This window comes from Falco punctatus (assembly GCF_963210335.1).
Source record: "Falco punctatus genome assembly, chromosome: 12".
NCBI classification, from domain to species: domain Eukaryota; kingdom Metazoa; phylum Chordata; class Aves; order Falconiformes; family Falconidae; genus Falco; species Falco punctatus.
In genome coordinates this window covers 13,152,224-13,175,697 of record NC_137592.1, presented here as the reverse complement: position 1 = coordinate 13,175,697, position 23,474 = coordinate 13,152,224, and the positions used below count along the sequence as shown (strand labels likewise).

Below are 23,474 nucleotides of genomic sequence, written 5' to 3'. Positions count from 1 at the left end.
GGCCCTGAATAAATGGAGCTTCACAAGGATGTTTCCACTTTATTTTAAACTGCATGTGAGACTAAGTCTCAGATTAGGAGTCACTGATTCTTCAGCGAGCAGAAAATCCCTCTGTAATCTCAAAGGGGATCCTTGGAGGGGAGCAGTATTCCATCAGCCAGGCTTGCATGGCCCTGAACACCAAGTCCCGTCTTCCCTACTAAAGGAAAGGCCACAGTGCCATGCCTCCATCCCCGAGGACAAACAATCGCTGCCTGCAGGCAGGAATAATTCCTTTCCTCACCTCAGCAGCTCCTGGCCCTGCAGGGACAGGGCTTGTGGCTGAGGTGAGAGGAAAGCCAGGCACAAAGCCAGGAGGGCTGCCTGGGCTCAGCCCAGGAGGGAGGTCACAGCTGCCCACTGTGCAGGAGGCACTGGAACAAGGAGCCATCTTTCTGGCTTAAGTGGGTAGGTGAATCCAGCTCTGCCACTCTCCCAGCTTGCATCACCAGCACACGGTCTGAGTCCAAGATGGTGTTCAACCTGTGGACAGCAAATGCCAGGACACATGTTGGTGGATCTGAGGTGAAACCCTGGATACTGCTTCCCCTGCTGCCAAAGGGTGGCCCAAGACATGCCCAGCATCAGGATCTGTGGAGCATCTCCCTGTGCACTCGGGGACACGCTGCAGTCCAGCTGCCCGGAAAGCTTCTGCACACCGCTGAAATGCACCAGCTCTTAGGAGAGCACAGCAATGCCTTCCAGCTGCTGGGCATGGCAGGGCACCAGGAGCGCAGAGGGAAGCTCTGTAGAGGGAGAGCTCAAAGCATGCCTGATTCTGGGGTTGCACAAGATGTCTCCATTTCCACAAGAGAGTTACTGAGTTGCTTCTGCTTGCCCCTACATTTCCTCACCTGCCACCTCCTGAGGGCAGCAGAAATGGACTTGTGCATCAGCTGCCCTTCCCCAGCAGTCAGTCACCTTTGCTTATGCTGCCACCACCAGTGGATTTGTAGTTGCCAGACTGCCAACCACAGCATCCACAGTATACATATATGCCCAGTTCTTCCCAGACTGCTAGCAGGGCAGCAACCTCTGGCCCTGGGGAGGGAGGACATGGCAGCAAGAGTGCCTTTGCACAGTCGTGCACAGTTCAGTGTGAAACCACAGCCCTACAAAGCTGCAAGTCACAGGGAAGAAACTGCAGAGGATTTGAGCAGGTAGAAAGCGTATGGAGTTTGGGACTCTGGTTACACATTCATCCCCAAAAGAGTGCCAGGCTGCAGCACTACAAATGACCTGGAGGGGCAAGGGACAAGTAATGAGTCACTTGCTGTCCTAGATTTCACCCATTCAATTAATAGTTCACCCAAAGCTGAATGGCATGGAAGAACCATGGGTACAAAACAAACCCATCACCACCTCTCCCTCCTTACTGCTCTCCCCATCTCCCTTCATCCCAGTGGAATAGGGGCTGAGGCCATCTTCAACCCAGTCTTGCTGCCTTGCCTTCTGCCACTCCTTCCTCTGCTGGTTCTCCTCTCTAATTACTCCTCCCTCAGAGGTGGTCTCCCTCTACCCAACCCAAACACACACCTCAGCCCACAATGCCCTTACCTTTCCACTCTATTTATGCATAGTATCCCTAGTGTAGGAACAGCATTCCCTTCACACCCCTCCTGCCTCCCTCTTAACTGATGTATTTAACAAGATTCACTTAATTCACTTGCCAGGCCCAGCCCACCCTGCCTGTCATCCATTACTCCCACTTCTGTGCAGCAGGACACCAGTCCCTGCCACCTGCTCGTTTGATTTTTATTTTTGTGGTAACCTTTGTGTTTTGAAAACACCCTCCATACAATTGCATTAACCCTCCTCCCAGTTCTCCTCCACTTGGCAAGAGTAAGAGCACCTTGGGCAGAGAGCACTGCCTAACGCTGACCCACTCGTTCCTTCTCAGTACCCACGGCATTCATGTTTTGCCCTCCTCCCTCCGCCCACAACCATCTACTGCCACTACTCTTACGCTAAATCTCGGCTGTGGGGCAAGCACCGTTGCCTTGTCCTGCCTGGGCAGCATCTAGATTGCTGGCACCGGGTGTGGGCTGGAAGCAAAACTCAAGGGTTTTGGAAAACCAACCACGCAGCATCCTGCCTCGTCCAGCCAGGGAGCCGGCTGCGGCCCTGGGCTGCGGGCTGTGCCGCACGGCCCTCTGCTGAGCCAGCGACACCTGCTCCTCCGCGCTGCTCCTTCCTGCGGGGTGGCTCTCATTGCGGCTCGCCCTAACCTGGCAGAACCACAAGGTTCGATTCACTCCCCCGGGGGCCCTGCAGGCAGTGCTCGGGAAGGGCCATCTGCCATACGGTGTGGCGTGCTGCCTTTTGCCGTCCTCCAATTTCTGGGTACAGCGTTTTCCCATCCAGTTGTTCCCAGCACCCAAGGGCTAGTAAAGCACAAAAGGCAAACAGCAAGGTCCAGCCTTTTGCACTTGAAATGCCTCATCCCGGAGACTTCCCTGCTGAGCTCGAGGCCCAGGTATGGCAGGTGCAGCCATCACTCCCTGTGAGTGCTAGGATGAATGCAGGCACGAGTGCTGCTTCCTCCATACCTGTGAGCAATCGTCAGAACAGTTTTGTCAGCAAAGCGCTGGCGGATGGTCTGCTGCAGCAGCTGGTCTGTCTTCTGATCCACACTGGCTGTGGCCTCATCGATGCACAACACCTGCCAGGGACAGAGAGTGAAGGGAGGTCCCAAGCACCACAGGGTAGACCCCAATCCCTGCCTAGAGACAGCGCAGGGCATCTCTTCCCATCACAGCCCCAACTCTGGAGCGCTCTGCTCTGCTGTCCCCACGCAGCCATCAGCAGCTCGCTCCCCCTCGCTCCGATGGAGGCAGGGCACTCACCTTGGCCTGTGTCAGGAGGGCTCTTGCCAGACACACCAGTTGCCTCTGTCCCACGGACAGACTCTTTCCCCTCTCTCCCAGCTCGCTGTCCAAGCCACCTGCAGGGGTCAAGCTCAGCAGTCACCCCACCAGGCTCTGCACAGAGCTCCAAACCGTTCCCAGAGTCTGGGGTTTTCCCAGTAGCACTCAAAATCCCAAACCTGGTCAGGACCAAGCCTTGGGAACTAGAGCCTTTACACTTGGACACAGGCAACTTCTGGCACAGAGACGCCACGCTCCCCTAGAACTAAGGGTTGGCTTATCTCTCAGGCTGTTCTAACATCCCCTGGGGCCTGGTCTCATCAGCAACACTGTGCCACCCCATCCATCACCTGCCAGTCCTTTCCCACTAAATCTCAGAGAGTGCCACTGGGTCCCACTGACCTGTTCCCACCCTCATCTAACCAATTCCTTACTACTGCACCCACCTGGCCCCTTTTCCCCAGCTCCCCTGACTGACCTGAGGCCCCCTCCCCTGTCCCAGTACCCGGGCTAACCCAGCTGCTTCTCACTGGGTTCAGACTCACCCATCTGAGTTACAGCATCCCGCAGGTGGCACTGCTCTAGCACCTCGTGGAGCTCAGCATCTGTCCGTTTTCCCTGGGGGTCCAGGTTCTCTCGGATTGAGCCACTGAACAAAAATGGATCCTGGGGGATGATGGCCAGCCTAGATCTGCAAGCAAACAAAAGCTGAGGGGTCAGGGGGTGGGTTCTGCAGAAAAGCAAAGGCCCATTTTTGGTTTTTGTGCCTAGGGTGGAGTGTCTTGGTTTGCTGTGTACCTCAGAGGCACAGAGACAGGGGTCACATATTCAGCCTGGTTTCCTTAACCACAGCTGTTCAGAAACAACCAAGCAACTCATAAGAAGCTGCCACAATCAGACAAGAGGGTGCCATGACACTGAGCCTTTTGCTCCTCACTCTTTGCTTTGGCATCCAACCACTGACAGCTCTCAGCCTCCAGGCCCCACCAGCTACCCTCCACTCTGCTCAGCCCTCTGTACCTCAGCTCCTCCAAGCCCACCAGCTTGCTGTCAACACCATCCAGGAGAATCCGTCCTGATTTCAGCTCCAGCATACGGAAAAGGGCCAAGAAAAGGGTGGATTTTCCAGATCCTGTGCGACCCACAATCCCCACCTTCTCTCTGGGGTAAATGGTGAAGCTCACACCATCAAGCGCATTAGGCAAGCCCTCTCGGTAGGCCAGGACCACTTTCTGGAACTCCACAAGCCCCTGGCTTGGCCAGTCAGCAGCAACCTAAGAGGGGTATCTGTGTGAGACATGGTATGACCATGACCCAGTGCCACGTTCAGCCTCCCCTCCCCACAGGCCAAGCCCTATGCATCCCTTTGGATGGTTGCTTGGCTTCCAAGCAGACCGAACACACAGCCCAGCTCCAACTACAGCCCCCTCCTAGGCTTGTTTTTCTCTCACAGCTTTGATCTAGTAACCATTGTGCTTTCCTACCCCTTCTCATCATTCCAGCCTTCAACTCCTGCAGAGATTCATCCCCCCTAGGGGATTTAGTGGTAAAGGATGAGCAGTCAAGGTGGTTTCTGTTGGCAAGGGCCCTCCACCCATTCACTGGAATGCCATGATCTCCCCAAGAGGCAAGTACAGAACACAGAGACAGAAGATGGGCCAGTCCCTGAGAACACACTTGAGCTTTTACCTGGAGCAGTTTATCCTGGGGCTCCATGGGGATGTCTGTGGTGTACTCCTCTGTCCGCTCCACACTCACCATCATGGTCTCTGTCAGAGTGAAGCTGGAAATGAGGCCTGAGAGCAGGTTTGTGACAGACAAGGCATATGAGAGTGACAGACCCACAAGTCCTGCAAGGACAAAAGCATAAGCAAGAATGTTACTGGCAGGGAAAGAGCTGGGATCTTGGTGGCAGGATAAAGAAACAAGGGAGAAGTCAGCACTCTGGAGTCTGGGATCCCACTTGACGATGGGGACACACAGGAGGAGGGATAGGAGCTGATGCACTACATTGTGGGTGACTTGTAGAGGGACAGGGAGCAGGAGCTCTGGATCTTCCCAAGATCTGGGTAGGAAGATATGCAGCTCCGGGCTAGGAGATTCGGAACCCCTGGGCCACAGCCTAGGAGTTGGCACGGAACAACCCCTGGCAGCCTACCTGGGTTTCCCAGTTGCTTCTGGTGCTGGATGATGGCAATTCCTGCAATAGCAGTAACCACAGCAACCCCAATCATCTGCAAGCGGATGTCCAGCCACTGCATCGCTGTGTTGCTGGCAAAGAGGCAGCGCTGGTTCTGCTCCAGGCGCAGCTCATTCTCCAACTCAAACCTGGCAGGCACACAATAGAGATTCGCACCACTCAATCTCCATTCCTGCTGCCCCAGACCAGGGCATTCCTGCCACCCTATAACCAGCCCCACATCAGGAATGCCCTGATAAAAGCCAAAGCTCTGGCTCTTCGGGCGCTCTTCCACTCACCTCCGGGTTGCCCGCATGGCTCTGATGCTACTCAGTCCTGAGAGGGTCTCTGAAAAGTGAGTGTAAATGGGAGACAGGGTGACACTGTAAAGGCGCTTGAGCTCCCGGGATGTGCGCCGGTAGTAGCGTTGGATGGAGAAGTAGAGGGCAGCCAGCGGGAGTAAGACCAGACCAATCCAAGGGAGGCCATAGGTGATTATCACCAGCATGCCCAAGAGCCCGTACACGTTGGCAAGGAAGATGTTGAGGATAAATGGTAGGCTGTCATCCACGCAGTACAGGTCTGAGGAGAAGCGGTTCAGGATCCGGCCCGTTGGTGTGGTGTCAAAGAAGGTGACTGTGGCCTGGCAACAAGGGAACCAGAAAGTAAGAGCCAGTCAGCTGAGGTGAGATCCAGCCATAAACAGTGCCTAGGAGAGCAGCACCAAGGGCAGCAGATAAGGCCACAAAGGGCTGGCCACCAAAGCCCCCTTCCTTTCCACAGCTGGAGAAGAAATCTCAGACTCCAAAGCCAGCTCACAGCCAAACTACTCATGCTGTTCACTTGGTAAAAGCAAGGAGTCCTTCTGTGGCAAACAGCAGACAGCTACTAAGATAGCTGCCACTCAGATCCCATACTGGCCCACCAGTAGCCAGTGAGACAAGCCTCTAATCCTATCTCACAATCTTTTTACCCTGACTCTAGCCTGAGGACTCAATGAAGCCCAAATCATAAAAAAACTTAACTGGCACATGCCAACATCAGCCCTAAATCTTGCCTAACGACTCCTTTCAATCTCATCTGAATCTGAGCTCATGATCCAGCAAAAGCTACTTTGATTTAATTGGCCCTCACCTTGGCTATACATCTAAGCCTAACGAGTGAAGAGATGCAGGTGGCAGCCACAACACACTCCTCCAAGGAATGGAACAAGCCTTAGAGGACACATTTTGAACCCCAGCTCATAGGACCCTTGTGCTGGCTGTGGTGTAGCCCTTTTTGCATGTAGTCCTATGGGGACCTCATCAGCTAATACCAGCAGAAACCCTAACCCACCTCCCAAACCCTTACTCCCAACTATGAGAAGAGCATCAAGGCAGAATGACTTGCAGGAGCCTCAGCCTGCTCTGGACTTTCTGACCATTACCTTTAGAGCTCTCTGGAGCAGTCGGTTGTGAATGACAGCGGCAGCACGGATAGTACCATAAGCAAAGAGAAAGGCCCGAAGAATGGTGAAGAGGGAGTTGGCCCCTGCAATGCTCCCATAAACTATCAGGTAGAAGTTCACATCCATTGAGGCATTGGAAGGGACTGGGGTGATGTCCAGAGCTTGAATGGGGGAGCTGGAACATAGAAGGAGGAAGATTATGAATCTGTTAAGGTCCTCATGACAGTAAACTCACAATCAGGGCACAAGAACCCAGGAGCACACTCAAGGAGAAACCAGGATACTTCAACCCTTTGGCATGCTGGGACAAAACACTCTTGATTACTATGCAGTTAGGAGTCTTCCATCAGTCCCAGGCAGAAGCCCTTCGGACATCTCATCAGGTCAAAGATTTTGATTTTCTTTGTCAAAGCAGCCACACATATCCCCTGCAGCAGGGTGGTCAGTTTATCCCTGTTCTCAACAAGGATCTTCACCAGAAATGCACTTAAGGGCAAAATGGGAATGTGTTTCCAGCTTCCTTTGGCATCTCCTGACCAGATTCACTTACACAAGCCCAACAACGGAGAAGAGAAGCTCTGGGGAAGGTGAGGAAGCTGAGCAGACCATCACAGAGGAATTCGCTGCCTGGGACATGCTGGAGATCCAGTGTGACAGCCACCAATCTGAGATATTTCTGGATGCTACAGGGAAAGACAGATTGCATAAAGAAGGATTCAACCTTCGAAGTGGCAAACATGAAGCAGAAAAACTGAAGGGAAAGTTTCTGGGCAACTTTTATTATTGTGTCACTGCCCAGTCTAGTCTGGGCACCCCTGCCTTCATTCTCCACTGTTAGTAGTAGCGCAGGAGCAAGGGAACAGCCTTGCGCTGCAGCAGCGACAGGGCACTGCTAGAGAAGCAGACATGCAGCTGCAACATTGAGATGCCAGATGCTGTTCCCACATGTGCCCACTCCAAACTGTGCTACTTTAGTTTGGAGAAGAGAAAAGGGGTCTTTATGCTGCAGACAAGAGTTAGTAAACCCCTGGCCTCTTTTCTTCCCTGGACTCCACAACCAGGGAATGAAAGGAGAGGAATGTCTAAACAGAGATATACTGCTGGGCCACTGCCTCACCTTGCATCAGGAGCAGCGAGAAGAGGATGGATAATGCCATGCAGCTGCCCACTGCCAGCCAATATGCCTTGTACACCTGAAAAGCCACTGCCCCTTCTTTCTTCTCTTCCTCCTTGTGGACGAGATGATTGTTTTGGGTTGATTCTTCTGCCTCTGTCTCTACAGGCTCTTCTTGGCTCTGTTCATCAGGGGCTGTGGGAACGGAGGCAAAAGCAAAGGTCAGTGTGTTTCCTCCTGCAGCTGCTCCTTGCTGTGCACAGACCAAATCTAGGCTATGAGAGAGACTCTTCTTCCTTCTCCTCTCCTCTTTCAAGACAGGTGCACCAATCCTGGCAGACCTTCATCCAAAGCTGGACCACAAGTGGAACAGCAGATTCAAATACTGCTCCAGACCAATACTCAATGATACATGGGCCTCCTCTCTTTCCTCTGTGCGCACACTACCCACAGATCAGCACTGCCACAGCAGAGCAAGGGGGTGGGAGCTCTGCTCTAAGGCCAGCAGCCATCAGGTACAGGTTCTGTCTGGTTGGTCAACTGAGCTGTGCTGCCCCAGCCACCCTCAAGCTCATCAGATATAGACCTTCATCCTTCTGCCTCTTGTCCATATCCTTGAACTTGGGGAAGGCTTCCACGAGTGGCAGGATATCAGCTGGTGTGCCTGCAGAGAGACATGCAAATGCTTCAGTCTTGCCTCTTGCTGTGAAATGGCCCAGGTTCTTTCTCACATAACATTTCCTATTTTCTCTCACAGCATCTGCACCCTTGAAGGCCCTGCTCCGCAGAACCTGCTACGGTCTTTTGTTATCAGCTCCCCACCTCTAGGGCTGTCCTGTTCTATCTATGCATCTGTATATTCCCTTCCACCCCATCTTTGCCCATGTGCAGTGTCCTCAAGCTGATTTTCATTGGGTTCCCCACTAGTTAATTCTACTCCCTTATGTCCATCTTTGCTCAATCAATTCCAAGACTGGCACACAGGCACAAATGAATGCCTGAGAAGACAGCCAGTGTACCTGTCTTAACTATCTTGCCATTGTCTATCAACAACAAGGCATCGGCTTTCTCCAAAAACTCCGTCCTGTGGGTGCAAAGGATCCTGGTCTTGTGTTTGAGAACTCCAAGAATGCATTTCCGCATAAGATGGTTGGCTACGTCTGCATCTACAGCAGCCAGGGGATCATCAAGGAGGTAAAGCTCTTTCTCCTGAGAGGGAGACAAAAGATAAGGATACAGTTGCTGGTCCTGCCAGGCAGTGCTGTTGAGAAAAGCACAAGTGCCTCTGTGTGGCACATCGCCAGCACCTTTAGGCCAGCACGATGCGGTTTAAGACATGCTGCCAGAGCATACTGTACAGCTGGGTGCCTCCAGCTTCTTTACATCTGACTTGGCACAGGGCACAATCTGCCATGGCATGACTCCTTTGCTATTTACCTGGTAAACGGCTCTGGCAAGGGCTATTCGAGCCTTCTGTCCTCCACTGAGTGTCACACCATTTTCACCCACCTGTGTCTGGTCACCTGCTGGTAAAATCTGAAACGTTCAAGGCAATCCATTTAGAAATGACAGGAAACTACTGGGGACCCAAAACCAGAACACTGGTGTCCCCTTCCTGCCTCTGGCAGTAATTTCTTAGGGTGACACCTTACAAAATTTAAAGAATGCAACAGTCTATACACCGAATCTGCAGACAACTGGCAAGATTGGCATTTATGCAACCAAACTCACTTCAGAATAGGGCGGCCACATCTAAACTGCCTGTTGACAGCAACTTCTGGTCTAAGATAACTCTGAAGTTGCAGGGAATTCTCTGGGAGAGCAAGAGCTGTGTCTGCACCAAAATCATGCCAGGGTCCATCCAAACAGTTTAGCAGTAAAAATTGCAGTTTCACTAGCTGGAAACAGTTTCCTCTTGATTTGGTAGCACAGGCATAGTCTACTACTTCTCAAATAAATATCTCGCCTTCACAGAGTATTCATAGCTCCTGCCAAAGCAAACGGGAGCTCCTAGTGCTTGGCACTTCAGAAAATCAGACATCAGGTTATACACTGGGAGGTGAAGGCTAGCTTCCTACCATGTAACAGCCAGGTTTGCTGGCTAATACAGACATAAGCCTCAAGCCTAAAATGTGTGTATTACTGACAGTAGGACCACAGACTCAGCCCTTCCAGATGTCAGGGAAGTTCCTTCTGATCCAACAAAGCATCAGCTGCTGATAGGTTCTGCCTGAAAAACCTGGCAGTCATCAGCTCTGCAAGAACAAATCCTTTCCCCAGGATCAAGAAAGAGCTTTTGGCTCAGTAGCAGAAGAAAACATTCAAAGTGCTACCAGAATGACTTCATACCTTACAGAACCGTGGGGACAGGTATAATCTGGAATTGGTAATCAGAGTAACACTGTGTGATTGGGACATTGGAAAAGCATTCTATAGCCTGAAAGAATGAGAACTGCTCCCAGTGAGGCTCAGACTGGATGCAAAAGCTGGCCAAGAAGGTCCAGGCAGGTTTACAGTTTAGGCACTCACGTTCAAGTCCTCAGAAAGGGCACAGGCTTCCACCACCTCCTCATACAGCCTGGCATCATATTCCCGCCCAAAAAGGATGTTCTCACGGACAGTGGTAAACTGTATCCAAGGCTCCTGAGTGGCCAGACCAAATCCTTGCTCCAGGTCACAAATATACACTTGTCCACCTTGTCTGCAAGTACACCAGAAGTGGGTAGAAAGGGCAACAAAGGAGAACTGCTGGCAGATAAAAATGGCCTACAAATAGGAATAGCACTGGATAATCCCTGCCCGCTGTGGCACAGAGAGACCAGGCAGAGAGAAGTCTTTAGGCTACTCACTTGATGAGTTCTCCAGTGATGGCTGCAAGCAGAGAGCTTTTGCCAGAGCCAACCTTCCCAACAACCCCTAGGAGCATCCCCTGCAAAAGGAAATGAAAAGGAACAACCTGATGCACTAATACAGAGTAGCTTGTCCAGATTTCTTGAGCCACACATAGACTGTAAGAAAGCTGACTGCTGTCTTAAACTAGGACTACCTCACAGGTGCAGCAGCAGAGCTGGGTACAGTTGCTGGGTAAACGAGACTCGATGTGGCAGGACACAAGCCTGCAAAGGAGTGTTAACCTGGAGCCCAGCTGTGTTCCTTGCCCAGTCCTCTGCTGCAGCAGTGGTAGGAAGCAGAGGGAGCTGGTTCATCTCTTGGCTGTAAGCTAGCTATGCATGGATCCCCTCCAGCACCCTTTAGCTCTGAGAGACGTGATGTGTGTCCTGTGCCTCCTGACCAAGAGAAGATTTTAATGCAAGGCTCGTAAGATCAGGAAAACATGAAAACTTGCCACCCCTGCTCTATTATTTGTGCTGTTCTTCGCTGTTACCTCCTGCATCCTTGCTCACCTTTCTCACTGACAGGTTCTCAATGTGCAGGTGCAGAGTGCCTGTGGATAAGGGATGCCTGGTGCTTTCCTCCTCAACTGGCACCCACGAGAAGACTGCACATCGCATCTCCATGGCAGTAGCAGTACCTGAAGGGCTATCTGCAAGAGAAAAGCAGCGCAGCATTGCACTGCTATGAGAAGGCTGGAAAATGAAAACCACCTGGCATCGCAAACACTATCAGCTTTGTTCCCAAATGGATGAGACCTAAGACAGGGCACTGCTATGATGCCCTTGACGCAATCACAGAATGAGACGCTTGCCTGCTGACTTGCCCTTAAATTTATACCCCCCTCCAACCCTCTTCTCTCCAGCTCCCACCAGACACACGTGGTGACCTGCTGGCTGTTAGGGAGACACTATAAGGATAACCTGGTTTTACTATTGTTGAAGGTAAAAGAATGGCAGGGAACTGGCAAAAGGCAAGGAAGGAGAGAAAGGGAGCTGAGACGGCTCAGGAGAGGGGCACCCACTCAAGCCTTTCTGCCAGGCAAAGCCAAGGTTGTTGATGGCTTCAGTGTCAGAGGAGCTCTGGACAGAGGAGGGAGCAGCTTATTCTAAAGGGTCACTAATGCCAGGGTCTGTGGGGACAAGCAATTGCCTATATGGTTGGCAGAATAATGGCAGAGCCTCGTCTCCCATTCTTCACAGAAATAAAGTGCCTTCACTCTGCCTCTGACAACTGAACATCTTGAATCGTGGGGGTGACAGCCAGCTGCCTTCCAGTACTGCTCCTGGGCCTCACACCTCAGCTCTCTGCTCCAAATGCCCCCTGCCCAGGGTCCCAAGCCCAGCAGCATCCTTCATCTTTACCTAGGGCATAATAAGTTTCCAGGTCCTGGTCCACAAGTTCAAGGAAACGCTGGATTCGATCCAGGGAAACTTTGGCTTCCAAGGTCCCATTCAACACCCACGGGAAGTTGTTGAGGGGGAGAATAAGCATCCCGACAAGGGCCAATGCTGTGAACACCTGCACAGGTAAGGAAAAAGCAATGAGTTTGAGGCAGTACCTCCCTTGCATCTTGTATCCTTCAAACAGCTTCACCAGTGAGAGCCTGAAGAGCTGTGGGGAGACACGCTGGGTTTATTTCCCACAGAAGATGCCTCAGGACTGCAGCCCCACTGTAGATTGCACAAGACAAGGTCAGAGCTCTCCCAACTACCTACTCACCTTTGTGGCAGTGAGCTGGTGACCCAACAAGACATACGTGATGAAGATGGCAATGGAGACAACAACAGGCAGTGCTGCCCAAAGATACACACACACAGCATCCAGGTACTTGATAGCTTGTAACTTCTGCAGCTCTTTAGCCCGGCAAGCATTTATCCTGGTGCTGAAGTGCTTCTCCCAAGCATAAAACTTGATCACACGAATGCCACACAGGAACTCTGTCATTAGCTGCACGCAAAAAGGAAAAACACATAGAATAACCAGTGCCAGCATACTGCATCAAATGACAGTTAGGCATCTGGGCTGGGGCCAGGTTTGCAGTTGCCTCCTGCTAAAAGCCAGAGATACCAGGAACCATTTATTGCTAACAAAGACATAAACTCAAGTGGCAGCTACTGGGAACTTTGCCCTCACTCATTCCACCATCTTCCTCAGTCACCTGTGCCATGTACAACTCATGAGAAGGCAAATTACTACACTACTTCCCAACTGAAGGATTTGCAAAACAGATGAACAGATGTGTGGAATTACTAGCTCCAGCCTGGATACTATTTACCTGCATTGACCAGACAGCATCTTAAGATAATGACACCTGACTCTCAGGTGGGGTGCCACCATAACACAGCTAGCCTGTACACAGAGCCTGGCTGGCTCACATCCAGCAGCTCAGGTGTGCTTGCAGCATGCTGCCCTCTCATTCCTGCTCTCAGGTCAGCATGTGCAGAGCAAGCTGAGATGTGTCTGTCCCTGACATAAAAAAAAAAGCTAACGAGAGAGGGTTCACTTCGCAAACCAGTCCTACAATAGTTGGAGAAAGTCCAGCATACCCCACACAACTAGATGCATCTTCTGTTGAGAAAAGAAATATTTTAAAGCTCCCAACAGCTCTGACGTGGAGTTGACTTATGTTTCATGCTTCCAAAGCATGATGGAAATGGCGAGTGAAAATGCTGCTCCCTCATATTAGAGATAAAAGGCTAAAAGGTGGGAATCAAATGTTTGACACATGGGAAGGAGGGAGATCGTACTGTAAATATGCCAAAAGCAGCGGAAAAGATGACTGAGGGTCCAAGCTTGGAGCAATATATAAAACCACTACATCTGTGATCACTGCCTTTGTCCAGACTGCAGACCACCTCACCACTGATGGCATTACTGGAGCAACAGGATGGAAGCTTCCCTAGAGGAAGCAATTGAGAGTCCTACCTGAACTACTATACACAGAGAAAAAAACCTACCTGCAAGGGAATCTGGACTAGCCCAGGGGGAAAGAAACATTAGAAGTTCACTATCTTGTGAATGATGAAACCGCATCACCCTGAAACACTTCTGAACTGAGTGTGTGTGTGCCCTCTCTAGCATTTTTTCCAACAGCTGTGATTCAATTAGCCTGCTTTGGATCATGTCAAGGAACCAAAATGCCAATATTCCAGGGACAAACAGGGAGGAAATACAGTAACAAACTCAGAGAGCCACCAGCTGCCCCTCACCTTGACCCGTATGTCCTTGTGTTTCAGCATCTCCTTGTTGTTCATCATGATGCAGTTAGCTATGATCTTGTTGATGGGCACAAGCAGCAGTGCCAGGGCCAAGCCTCCTAGAAAGGCTACCCCCACTTGCTGATAGAGGAGGTAGAGAGTAATGGAAAACTGGAAAGGCAGGCTCCACACCTCGTGGAAGCTTTGGCAGAAGTTGATCAGTCTACTGGTGTCTGTGCTCATGAAGTTGACGATTTCCCCCACAGTGAAGCGGGTAAGGCTGGTGCTGCTGACGCGCAGAGCCTTGCGGTAGATGGCAGAGATGACAGCAGCCCGCACCATCAGCATCATCTTATTCACCTCATAGCTGAACTGGTTCCGCAAGAGAGCTCCCAGGAAGGAGCCAGCAAAGAGCCCGAGGGCATAGAGCACCCCGTGGCTCACAGGCTCCTGCCGTGACTCCATAAAGTTCACCAGCAGGTTCAGAAGCAAAGGACCTGAAAAATCCAGCAGGCTGCCAGCCAACTTGAGAAGTCCAAGGGAGTAGAAACGAAGCCCAAAGGCCGCGTGAAGGACTGAGAAGAGTCGCACAGCTTCCTGGGCACGGTGTGAACTGTCCAGGGCATTGCCAGTCCCATCACCTCCAGCAATGATTGGGCTAGTAAGAGACACTGGCTCCTCCTCTACTTGGTGCAGAGCTGCCTTCTTCTGCCAGCAAGAGTAGAAACGATCACAGACCCTGGCAGTCTGGAGTTGGCGAGGAAGCACATAGACGTCCTGGGGCTGGTTCAGCTTCCACCGATAACCACATTTCATAAGAGGGTTCATCCAAACATAAAAGAAGCGAGAGAGCCAGCTCTCACCATCTTCTGCCACTCTCTGCTGATCAGGCTCTGGGAACCTTGACTCTGGGACAAGCAGGTCTTGTTGCCAGGAGCGATTGATGGAGAGGAAGTCTTGCCTGCCAGCAGTGGGGAAGAGGTAGCCGATCACATACACAAGCAGAGAGGCCAGCTGCAGACACAGAATGGCAAACCTGGAGGAGGCAGCAGGATGAGCAGGGGACCAAGCTGTCCCACTTTGGCAGTACCACACCAGTGTGATGATGAAGGAAGGTAGGGGTAAGAGAGTGAGCAGAGTCAGGACTGCAGGGCCCCTGGTAGAGCCGTGAATGGACCTGCAGAGCATGAGAAGTGCGAGGCCATGTGTGAGCCATGTCAGGGTGGCCGTGCCATTTGCCAACACTTCCAGGTACACAGGGCCCAGCTCCTGCTGAGAAACGGTGGCTGGGATGGTATCAGCAAGGAATAGGCCAGCAAGTACAAAGGAGGCGATGATTCTGCATCCCCAGCCTGGCCTGCAAGGCACCCCAGAGACAGATCTAGAGGAGGAAATAGCAGAGAAGAACTTTACAGCTGAAATTCCACCACCTCTCAGCCAGCACTCTTCCCTTTCTTTTTCTCCTCTCCCGCTCTTTATCTGTTCACTCTTACTTAACCTCCTGGATTCATCTCCCTAGATTTCTAAGTTTTTCAGACTGTAGGCATTGCTAAACTACATCAAGTCAGTATAGTCCAGTATCTGATATGAGAGACTCAGATGCTATCAAAGAATAGCATTTCTCTACAGAAATGTATTTGCATACTGATATTTTGTAGTCAAATCAGACTCCAATCCTTGAGGATTAGCAGAAAAAAATTATATTTAACCTCTTTAATACAAATTCTGGATTATCAAGTTCTCTGTGTCACATCTCTCATCCTTGATTTCTCTTGTCTTTATGTCTTTTGTCTAGAAACATAATGTTTATCACCGCTGGTGTCAGCAATACTGTGCGTGTGAAGTCCATAATCTACTGCCCAACAAAATACTTCACTATCATTTGATTCATTATCATTTGTGTCCTTTCAATATCAGTGAATGTTTACAAATTTCAGAAGAGGGTAAACAGAAAAACAATTTTTGGTTTCTCTGAACACCGTATTACCTTATATACATCTTCCATGCCACCTTAGATTTATATCCACTCCCAGAAGACTCCTGGTTTTTGCAATCCCCATTCATTTAAATGCTTTCAAATTATTTTCTGTGATTTTATGCCCACTACCCTCTCTATTCTTTCTGGGTTCCTTTCTGCAATGGAGGGACCAGAGATGTACACTGTACTCAGAATTAGGACGGATCCTGACAAATGTAATAGCATTATAATATTTGTCCTTCTCTAATTACATATTCAGCACATTATAGGGAGGTATGATTTCCAGCCTTTCCACCCCACCTCCAGTCCCACACAATAATCAAGAGCCAGACAAGTTAGTTGTCATACCTTGGAGCGCCAAGGAAGCAGGCACTGACCGCTGCAAGGATCACATGAGGAATCACATTTAATGCCAGCTGATCAAAGCAGTGGCTAACACTGCCATGAACCCACACAGGGAGTGGATCTTCTGGGCTGGTTCCACACAAACCAGCCAGAATATTCTCCATCCTTTGCTGGGAATTCAATATGAGAGACAGGAGCTCCTAGGGTAGAAAAGAAAAACCAGCATAAGGTACAAAATGAAAAAAGTACAGCCCCAGCGCAAGGCAGACTTTGGTAAGAAATGAGCATAGTGCTGGAAGCAACTTCCTGGATCACACAGTCCAGGCCCTGCTAATTGCACACTTGATATCATATCATCCACTTTACAAAATGATCAAGCTCCAGCTTAAAATAAACTGGTGTTTGTCCCCTTAAGTCACCCTGGGACCTCAATGCTCTGTGAATGTGAAGCTTTCTGCTTATTTCCAGGCCGATTTTTTTTCCCCATGGACAAGTATATCCTTTGAAACTAACATCAGGAGGCATTTGCCTTTCTGTTGATGGCCCTAAACAATATTTTGAGTTGCTTAAACAATAACTTATCGATGATATTTTCATCTTCAAAACAATTCCCACTGCGGTACTAGACAGCGTGTAACATCACACCCCCTGCAGCTGCCAGGGGAGGATGCTCGTGCCCATGCAGAGAAGCCGGCGGTACCTCCAGGCCCGACAGGGCAGGGGATGCAGCAGGACCCCGTCCCGGTGTGCCGCCCTGCGGGCTGGCGCACCCCGGGAAGGCCCCAGCTCGCCGGCGATTCCTGCTGGCACCGGCTGGTCCCACCTCCGGCCCGGGGCCGGCTGAAGCGCGGAACGGAGGCGGCGCACCCGGGGGTCCCGCCCGCGGCAGGCCCGGCGCCGGCCTCTCCGCACGCCCCGTGGCCCGGCGCGGCGGTCGGCAGGCTGGGCCTCAGTCGGGGCTTCCCCGCACCCGGCGAGCCCCGGTCACCCCCACCAGTGGCCCCTGCCCACGCTCCCGGGCACGACAAACTTTGACCCCTGCCCCCCGCCGTACCTCGGCTCGCTCCGCCCCCCCCCCCCCCCCCCGCCGCCGCACTCACCGCAGGGGGAGAAGGGGGGCACCGGGCCGCTCCGTGCGCCCCCTGGCGGGCAGGCGGACGCGGCGCAGCCCTGGCACCGGCCGGGGCGGGTGCCGAGGGGTCGGGCCGCGGGACAGGAGCCGCGGCGGAGCCGGGCACCAGCCGGCGAGCAGCCAGGGGAGAGTGCGAGTCAAACCGGGCGATCTGGGCCAGGGCATCCGCTCGCAGGTGCCATCGCGTCCCAGGCGGCCCCAGCGCCAGTGCCGTGAGCGCCGTGCCGGCGGCGGGGCGCTGGAGCCCGGAGGTTCAGTCAAAGCACGGGGCCAGACGAGGAGAAGCAAACGAATGAAACACGCGCAGCTCGTTCAGGCTTCTAGTTAAAAACACACCGAACCATCAGTCCCCGGTCACAAATGTAGGCTCTCCCCAAATCCCTTTAGCTCCCTCGTGGTGATCTTTTCTATCCCCCCCGGTGCACGGGCCCCGGTGCAGCTGTGCCACCCGGCACAGGGTCTGTGTGCCCTGCGCACAGAGAGGGCACTGCTGGCAGGTGTCGCCCAGGCAGTGATTTTATGGGATAAATGTGCTTGTACAGGTACAGCATTCTTTGCTCGTAGCAAACAGCAATGCTGCAAGAGCGCTTTGCCAGCCATGGTGGGTGTACCCAAAGCAACAGAGCTCCTCCGAGCGCAGTAACAGCCATAGAAAGCGAGATCATTTTGTTACCTGGATCATTGCATTAGGTTAACACAAGCTAAACAAAACCACCCAGTTTCACCTGTATTGTACTTAGTGACTATGTCCATCTGAAGCATAAACACACACATACAAGCAGCATCACCAAATACAACACTCAGCCTTTACTGCAATAGCACATTGCATTGGGGGTGGGTGGGAGGGGTCGTGAGTAAATGCTCAACATTCCAGTTGAGAGAAAATGAACCTGAGAGAATATCCAGCCTCATCACCTCCAGCTTTACACAATAACAGGAACGTGCAGTAAATGTCACCGCACCACCTGGCAATAGCTGCTACTGGTGATTTTTATAGCAGATGCTCCGGATACACATTCCTAATCCTTCTCTCAGTACTCTCTCTTGCCAGGGAAAATTTAGCGTAGCCCTGTAAATAATTCATCACAGGTAGCAAATTTTACTTCCAACGCAGCTCATCAGACATACAATAAAGCATTCTCTGAGCTTAGAAGTATTACCAGTGGGGTGACGAGGAAGAAAAATATCACTAACATTCCTATCTGAGAAAACTGCAATCTGGCTGAGGGACTGTGAAACAGCAGAGATAAGAGCAAGAGCTTGGAGACCACAGTACCCTCTAATCATAGTTTCCTTGAAAGAAGCAGGAGAATGCAGTTTCCCTAAACTCACATATATATATGTGTGTGTGTGTGTGTATATCTATCTCCTTACTTAATTGTTGTCTCTGAGGATTCTGATCTCTCACCACCCTAAAAGTACTTTGCCTGTTTCAGAGCTGCAACGCTGCCTTTTCATGACCAAACTAGGTTCTGATACTGTACACTGTATTTGGCCAGTCTGCTCTTTCTCCCACACTGCGTACAACGGTTTCTAGAATAAACTTTCCTGCAGATGCCTTGATAATAAGTTTTATGTCCTCTGCACTCAAGGAAGTTTCCCTTCAAAAAATGCTGTGAAAGCAGCAAACTCTCAAGACAGCAAATAGGGCATGCGTGAGGCTGAAGCATGAGCTGCACACAAGTGAAACTTCCAGATTTTGTGGTTCTAATCTCTTATTTATTTCCAAATGAAAAAAAAAAACCCAACTCAAACCAAAACCAAACCAAAAAAACCACAACCAAACCACCGCTTGCCCTGACTTAAGACTCCAGAGAAGTTCTCAGATACCAGGACAGACCATCCTCCCTCTCAAGCTAATCACTCTCAGAGCTTTTCCGTTTCAGCTACATTGCGTTCTAGTGCTCTCCTCTTTCACATGCTACATTCTTCTTGCTCATCTCTCCCAACCTCTTCATGTTTGAAAATATGAACTCCTCCAGCTGAAAGATGGACAGAAAGATCCCTTTTCGCTCCAGACAGCATTATCTACACTCACACAGGAAAACAAATATCAAGGGTATTAAAAAAAAGGAACCCTAGAAGAACACCAATCCACACTCTAGCTGATCTGAAATCACCAGTGTCTGTTCTGCATAAGTACATTTAAATAGCAGCATGGCAAGAATCTAAATAGACATTCTTCCTTTTCGTACTTCCTTTTGGCTATTTCCCCTCCGCCTGAATATTGCTACCTGTGACATTTACTGCTTTGCATTTGACTGATTTAAGATGTGCACCATGTGGAGTACAGGCTTGTGGGTATATCGCTTACGAAGTACCTTGCATGCTATAAATAATCATACACCTGACATTTATCAAAACATCAGAGCATTCAAAACGGAAAAAAATACCCAACATGAGGTTTAATTTAATCCAACCCCACAGGCCCATTCAGGTCAGATTTTATTGTCTATTATCCAGAGTTTTGTAATGCTCTAGATTGATACACCCACAGTGAGGAAGAACTATCTGGCAATGGGAGACTGCTCCCGCCTTCTCTTACGAGTGTATTTTGTAACAGATTACTTAATACCCCTCCTAGGACTTGGAGTCAGGGAATGAGTGTGGGCTGCATGCCCATTTGACTTCCCAGCTAAAAGTAAATATTGAACTGAAACACAAGCCAGCCTTGACAAGCCTTACATTTAGAAATATCAACCTTGTAATTATAGATGTAAAATCTCTGAGAGCAATTGTGTGTTTGGATGCATTTTCTGTGCTCTCAGCCAGAGCTCTGCTATCAGCTGAACCATCCTCAAATTCCACAACTTCATGACCAAGGAAGGCTTGATTACTTGGCTCAGTCCAAAATTTTTCTGAACAGGCTGCTTTGCCTGGACCTGAAGACACAACATAACATATTTTGCCCTGTTTTCCAGAGGAAACATTAATGCAGTGTTCAGAAGACAGAGGAGTATCTTCCACCACAGCTTTTCATGAGAATGCTCATTTTGTCATAACGACACAGAAACTGTCGTTCTTACTAGTAGTCTAGCCATTTAACGTTAGAGGGTGTGCTGCATGGTTGTCTCATGTGCCTGGATCTAGTCTTGACTTACAGGTAAAAAGATAAAAAATTAAGATCTTATGTTTTCCTCTGGTGCTGTACTGCTTTCTAACGTAACAGTCCAACCTGAACTAACTTCAATTATGATTTCTGTTTACTCCTTCATACTGAGCTACTGCTAACTTCCCTCATTCTGCTCTTTTCTTTCACAATGTTGTTTGCTCCCATGACTCTTATTTGAGGCTTAATGAGAACCGAGAGACACCTTATTACTCCAACATTGCTCTCAGCATTCAATTAGCTAAATTGTCACCAAGCAGCAGCAAATTGCAAGTTCAAAGGTGAGCCCTGGAATTCCAAAGAGGTGTTTGGGAGCTGAACTTGTAGCAAAGCAGACTGACTGGCACCTCCTTTGTCCATTTAAAGTGTGGAGCACCACTGGCAGAAGCATTACAAGAACCTCTGCAAAGCAGGTAAGGACCGTGCCAGACTTGTTTCAATCCCCGAGACAAACCATAGTGCTTCCTCTTGCAAAGATGTGAAAACTCTCAATTTACTCTGCACCATTGGTCCCAAATTTCAGTACCGATTTTAGGAATAATTTAACTGCATCCCACTATGGGTGCTCAGTCCCTTTAAAAAACTTAAATCAGTAAGGCATGTGATTGAAAGATGATACTACAGTTAGTACAGAATGAGTTCATAAATTGTAATTATAAAGCAATGCTCAGTAAGATGACAGGGTGCTACAAAATGCTAATAAGCACTAGTCAGTCAAGTATTTTTCTCCAACAATGGAATTTTTCTCATCTGAACTCTTCTAACATCACAACACATAGGCTGTTTGATTTCTTTTTACTTCCTCCCTTCAGCAGTGTACTTACTGGTGTGCAGACAGATGTTTTTTATGAACATTCTGATTAGTTATTGGTATCTGGATTCCTTCATGTCATGGTTTAACCCTGGCCAGTGACTAAGCCCCACACAGCTGCGCACTCACTCCCCCCACAGTGGGATGAGGGAGAGGATCAGAAGAGTAGAAAACTCATGGGTTGAGATAAAGACAGTTTAATGGTAAAGCAAAAGCCACACAAGCAAAGCAAAACAAGGAATTCATTCACCATTTCCCACTGGCAGGCAGGTGTTCAGCCATCCCCAGGAAGACAGGGCTGCACCATGCATAATGCTTACTTGGGAAAACTAACACCAAATGTGTGTCCCCCACCACCCCTTCTTCCCCCAGCCTATATATATTCAGCATGATGTCATATGGTATGAAATATCCCTTTGGCCAGTTTGGGTCAGCTGTCCTAGCTGTGTCCCCCCCCAATTTCCCATGTTGTTCCAGCCCTTTCATTGGCAGGGCCTGAGAAACCAAAAAGTCCTTGATTTGGTATAAACATCACCTGGCAACAACCAGAACCATCAGTGTACATTGTTCTCACAACAAATCCAACACAACAGCACTGCAGCAGCTACTAAGAAGAAAATTAACAGTATCCCAGCTGAAACCAGGACACTTAACCTTTAAATGCCACTGAGACCCATCACCAGAAACCACCAGGGTAGCTCCTATAGAGCTTCACTGCATGCAAGGCAAAAAGTAGCTAGAAAGTATTTCCATATTCTGGCATTTTGCAAAGCTTTAGGTATTATATGCATAACTTTTACATAAAACTAACAGGAAAAAAAAAAGAATTTGCTGGGTTTCTTGAGTTTGTGGCTTTTTACTCTTGACTGTTTTAAAGCCAAAGTGTGGTTTAAAACCATTTTTTAAACTGATGTAAAGAAAGCATCAGCGTCGAAGAGATGTCCAAAAACCAAGCAAGCTCCTTTTCCTCCTCTTGCTCAGCTGCTTTTACTTATTTCAGCTGGTGAAGCCAAGCACTTGATGCAGGTGTCTGATACTAACACATGAAAACATGGTTTTCCTTTTAATCAAGAAACAGAACACATTTGGGATAACAGTATATTCCTTATAATCTACTTGGATGCAATCTACAATACAAAACTAGAGGGGAAATGCCAATGTATGCATCAGTTTTGTAGTTACTGTAAAGCAAGCACAGCTCTGTGCCTCTCCAAGTGTCACCAAGTCTGTTGCTTATAGTAAGCTGGAACTGGTTGAGCATCCATTGCCTCCACCATTACTGTGTTTTGCTCCCACCAGAAGCAGATCTGCAGTCTGCTAGGCATCTTCAAAGATGAAATTCTTATCCCAGGATACTTACAATTGAATTAAGGTCACTGATGAACATTATCAACCTTAGAAGAGAAGGGGGAGGACTGGCCAACGGAAATGGAAAATAAGGCAGTCTTCATATTAGCTTGTGCCCGTTTTGACAATTGCCATAACCAAGTGTGTTTCCTGAGCCTGTGTAGTGGTGCAGTCACGCAGAAAATGTCAAGGTGTCAATAGAACTGCACCCAACCACTCCCAGCAGAAATACGTTATTACATTATCATATGGACCCCCACCCATCAGCCTGCTGTTCTCTGCTGCTGCTGCAAGTAGTGCGTTATGTTCTAGCAAATACATTGCCAAAAAAACACAGGCAAAATTTCGTCCAAGTCTTCGAAAATTGACTGGATCTTCAAATAAAAGCCCTCCAGCCAGTCACGCCATGCCTCCAGCCCTCATGCCATCTAGCTAGTCATAAAATACAAATCTAAATGCATGGAAGTTCTTCTAGTTTCTAAACAAGATTCAAAGGCTCAGGAGATTGGGAAATGGAAAATTTTATCAGAACCTTCATTTCTCTGACTTTGTTCCTTTCTGTCTCTAGCCCATTTCATTCAGGAAAACACTCTTCCTCCTCCTCGCCGGAGACAGCCGCCAGCATGAGGTAAGAGAAACCTTCCACACTTCACGTACGAGAATCAAAACGCTGGCCCGTAGTAGGGTGCTCAGGTGAGGAGGGCGCGGAGGCGGGAAGCAGCTCCCCCCTATGGCGTCAGCCCAGCTCCCGGCCATCACGGCACGGACATTTGCTCACAAGTTCCATGAGCCGAAGGCTCAGGCACGGCACCCCCTCACCAAGGTGCCACAGACCGCTCCCGCACACACTTCTGCTTAAGGACAACCGCCGCGCCGGCCAGCCCCGCAGCACCGCGCCTGTATGACCCCACAACACTTTGCTTTTGGCTTCCCCGTACAGGCTGCCGTCACGGCAGGCATGCCTGCGGCGAGGCCCACCGCTCACAGGCTGGCTCCCGAGGCCCACTGCCAGCT

General features: G+C 49.9%; 1 protein-coding gene across 3 annotated transcripts; it reads right to left on the bottom strand.

Annotated features, from left to right (window-relative positions):
• Positions 1 to 19: 19 nt before the first annotated feature.
• Positions 20 to 17,236, bottom strand: ABCC10 (ATP binding cassette subfamily C member 10). 3 transcript variants are annotated; one of them, XM_080408173.1, is made up of 22 exons: positions 17,162 to 17,236; positions 16,065 to 16,261; positions 13,751 to 15,119; positions 12,261 to 12,488; positions 11,903 to 12,059; positions 11,051 to 11,190; positions 10,496 to 10,575; positions 10,176 to 10,347; positions 9,084 to 9,182; positions 8,666 to 8,855; positions 8,233 to 8,310; positions 7,650 to 7,841; positions 7,083 to 7,215; positions 6,512 to 6,707; positions 5,385 to 5,728; positions 5,065 to 5,234; positions 4,596 to 4,756; positions 3,927 to 4,180; positions 3,452 to 3,597; positions 2,886 to 2,983; positions 2,589 to 2,701; positions 20 to 522 (listed from the first exon to the last, which is right to left on the bottom strand). In XM_080408173.1, the coding sequence occupies exons 2-22, from the start codon at positions 16,223 to 16,225 to the stop codon at positions 387 to 389; spliced, it is 4,617 nt and encodes a 1,538-aa protein (XP_080264299.1). In that variant the 5' UTR covers positions 16,226 to 16,261; positions 17,162 to 17,236; the 3' UTR covers positions 20 to 386. The 3 variants fall into 3 exon arrangements, with proteins under 3 accessions (XP_080264299.1, XP_080264298.1, XP_080264300.1); XM_080408172.1 differs by lacking the exon at positions 17,162 to 17,236 and adding an exon at positions 16,762 to 17,145; XM_080408174.1 differs by lacking the exon at positions 17,162 to 17,236 and having other exon boundaries at positions 4,596 to 4,675; positions 16,065 to 17,146.
• Positions 17,237 to 23,474: the final 6,238 nt, after the last annotated feature.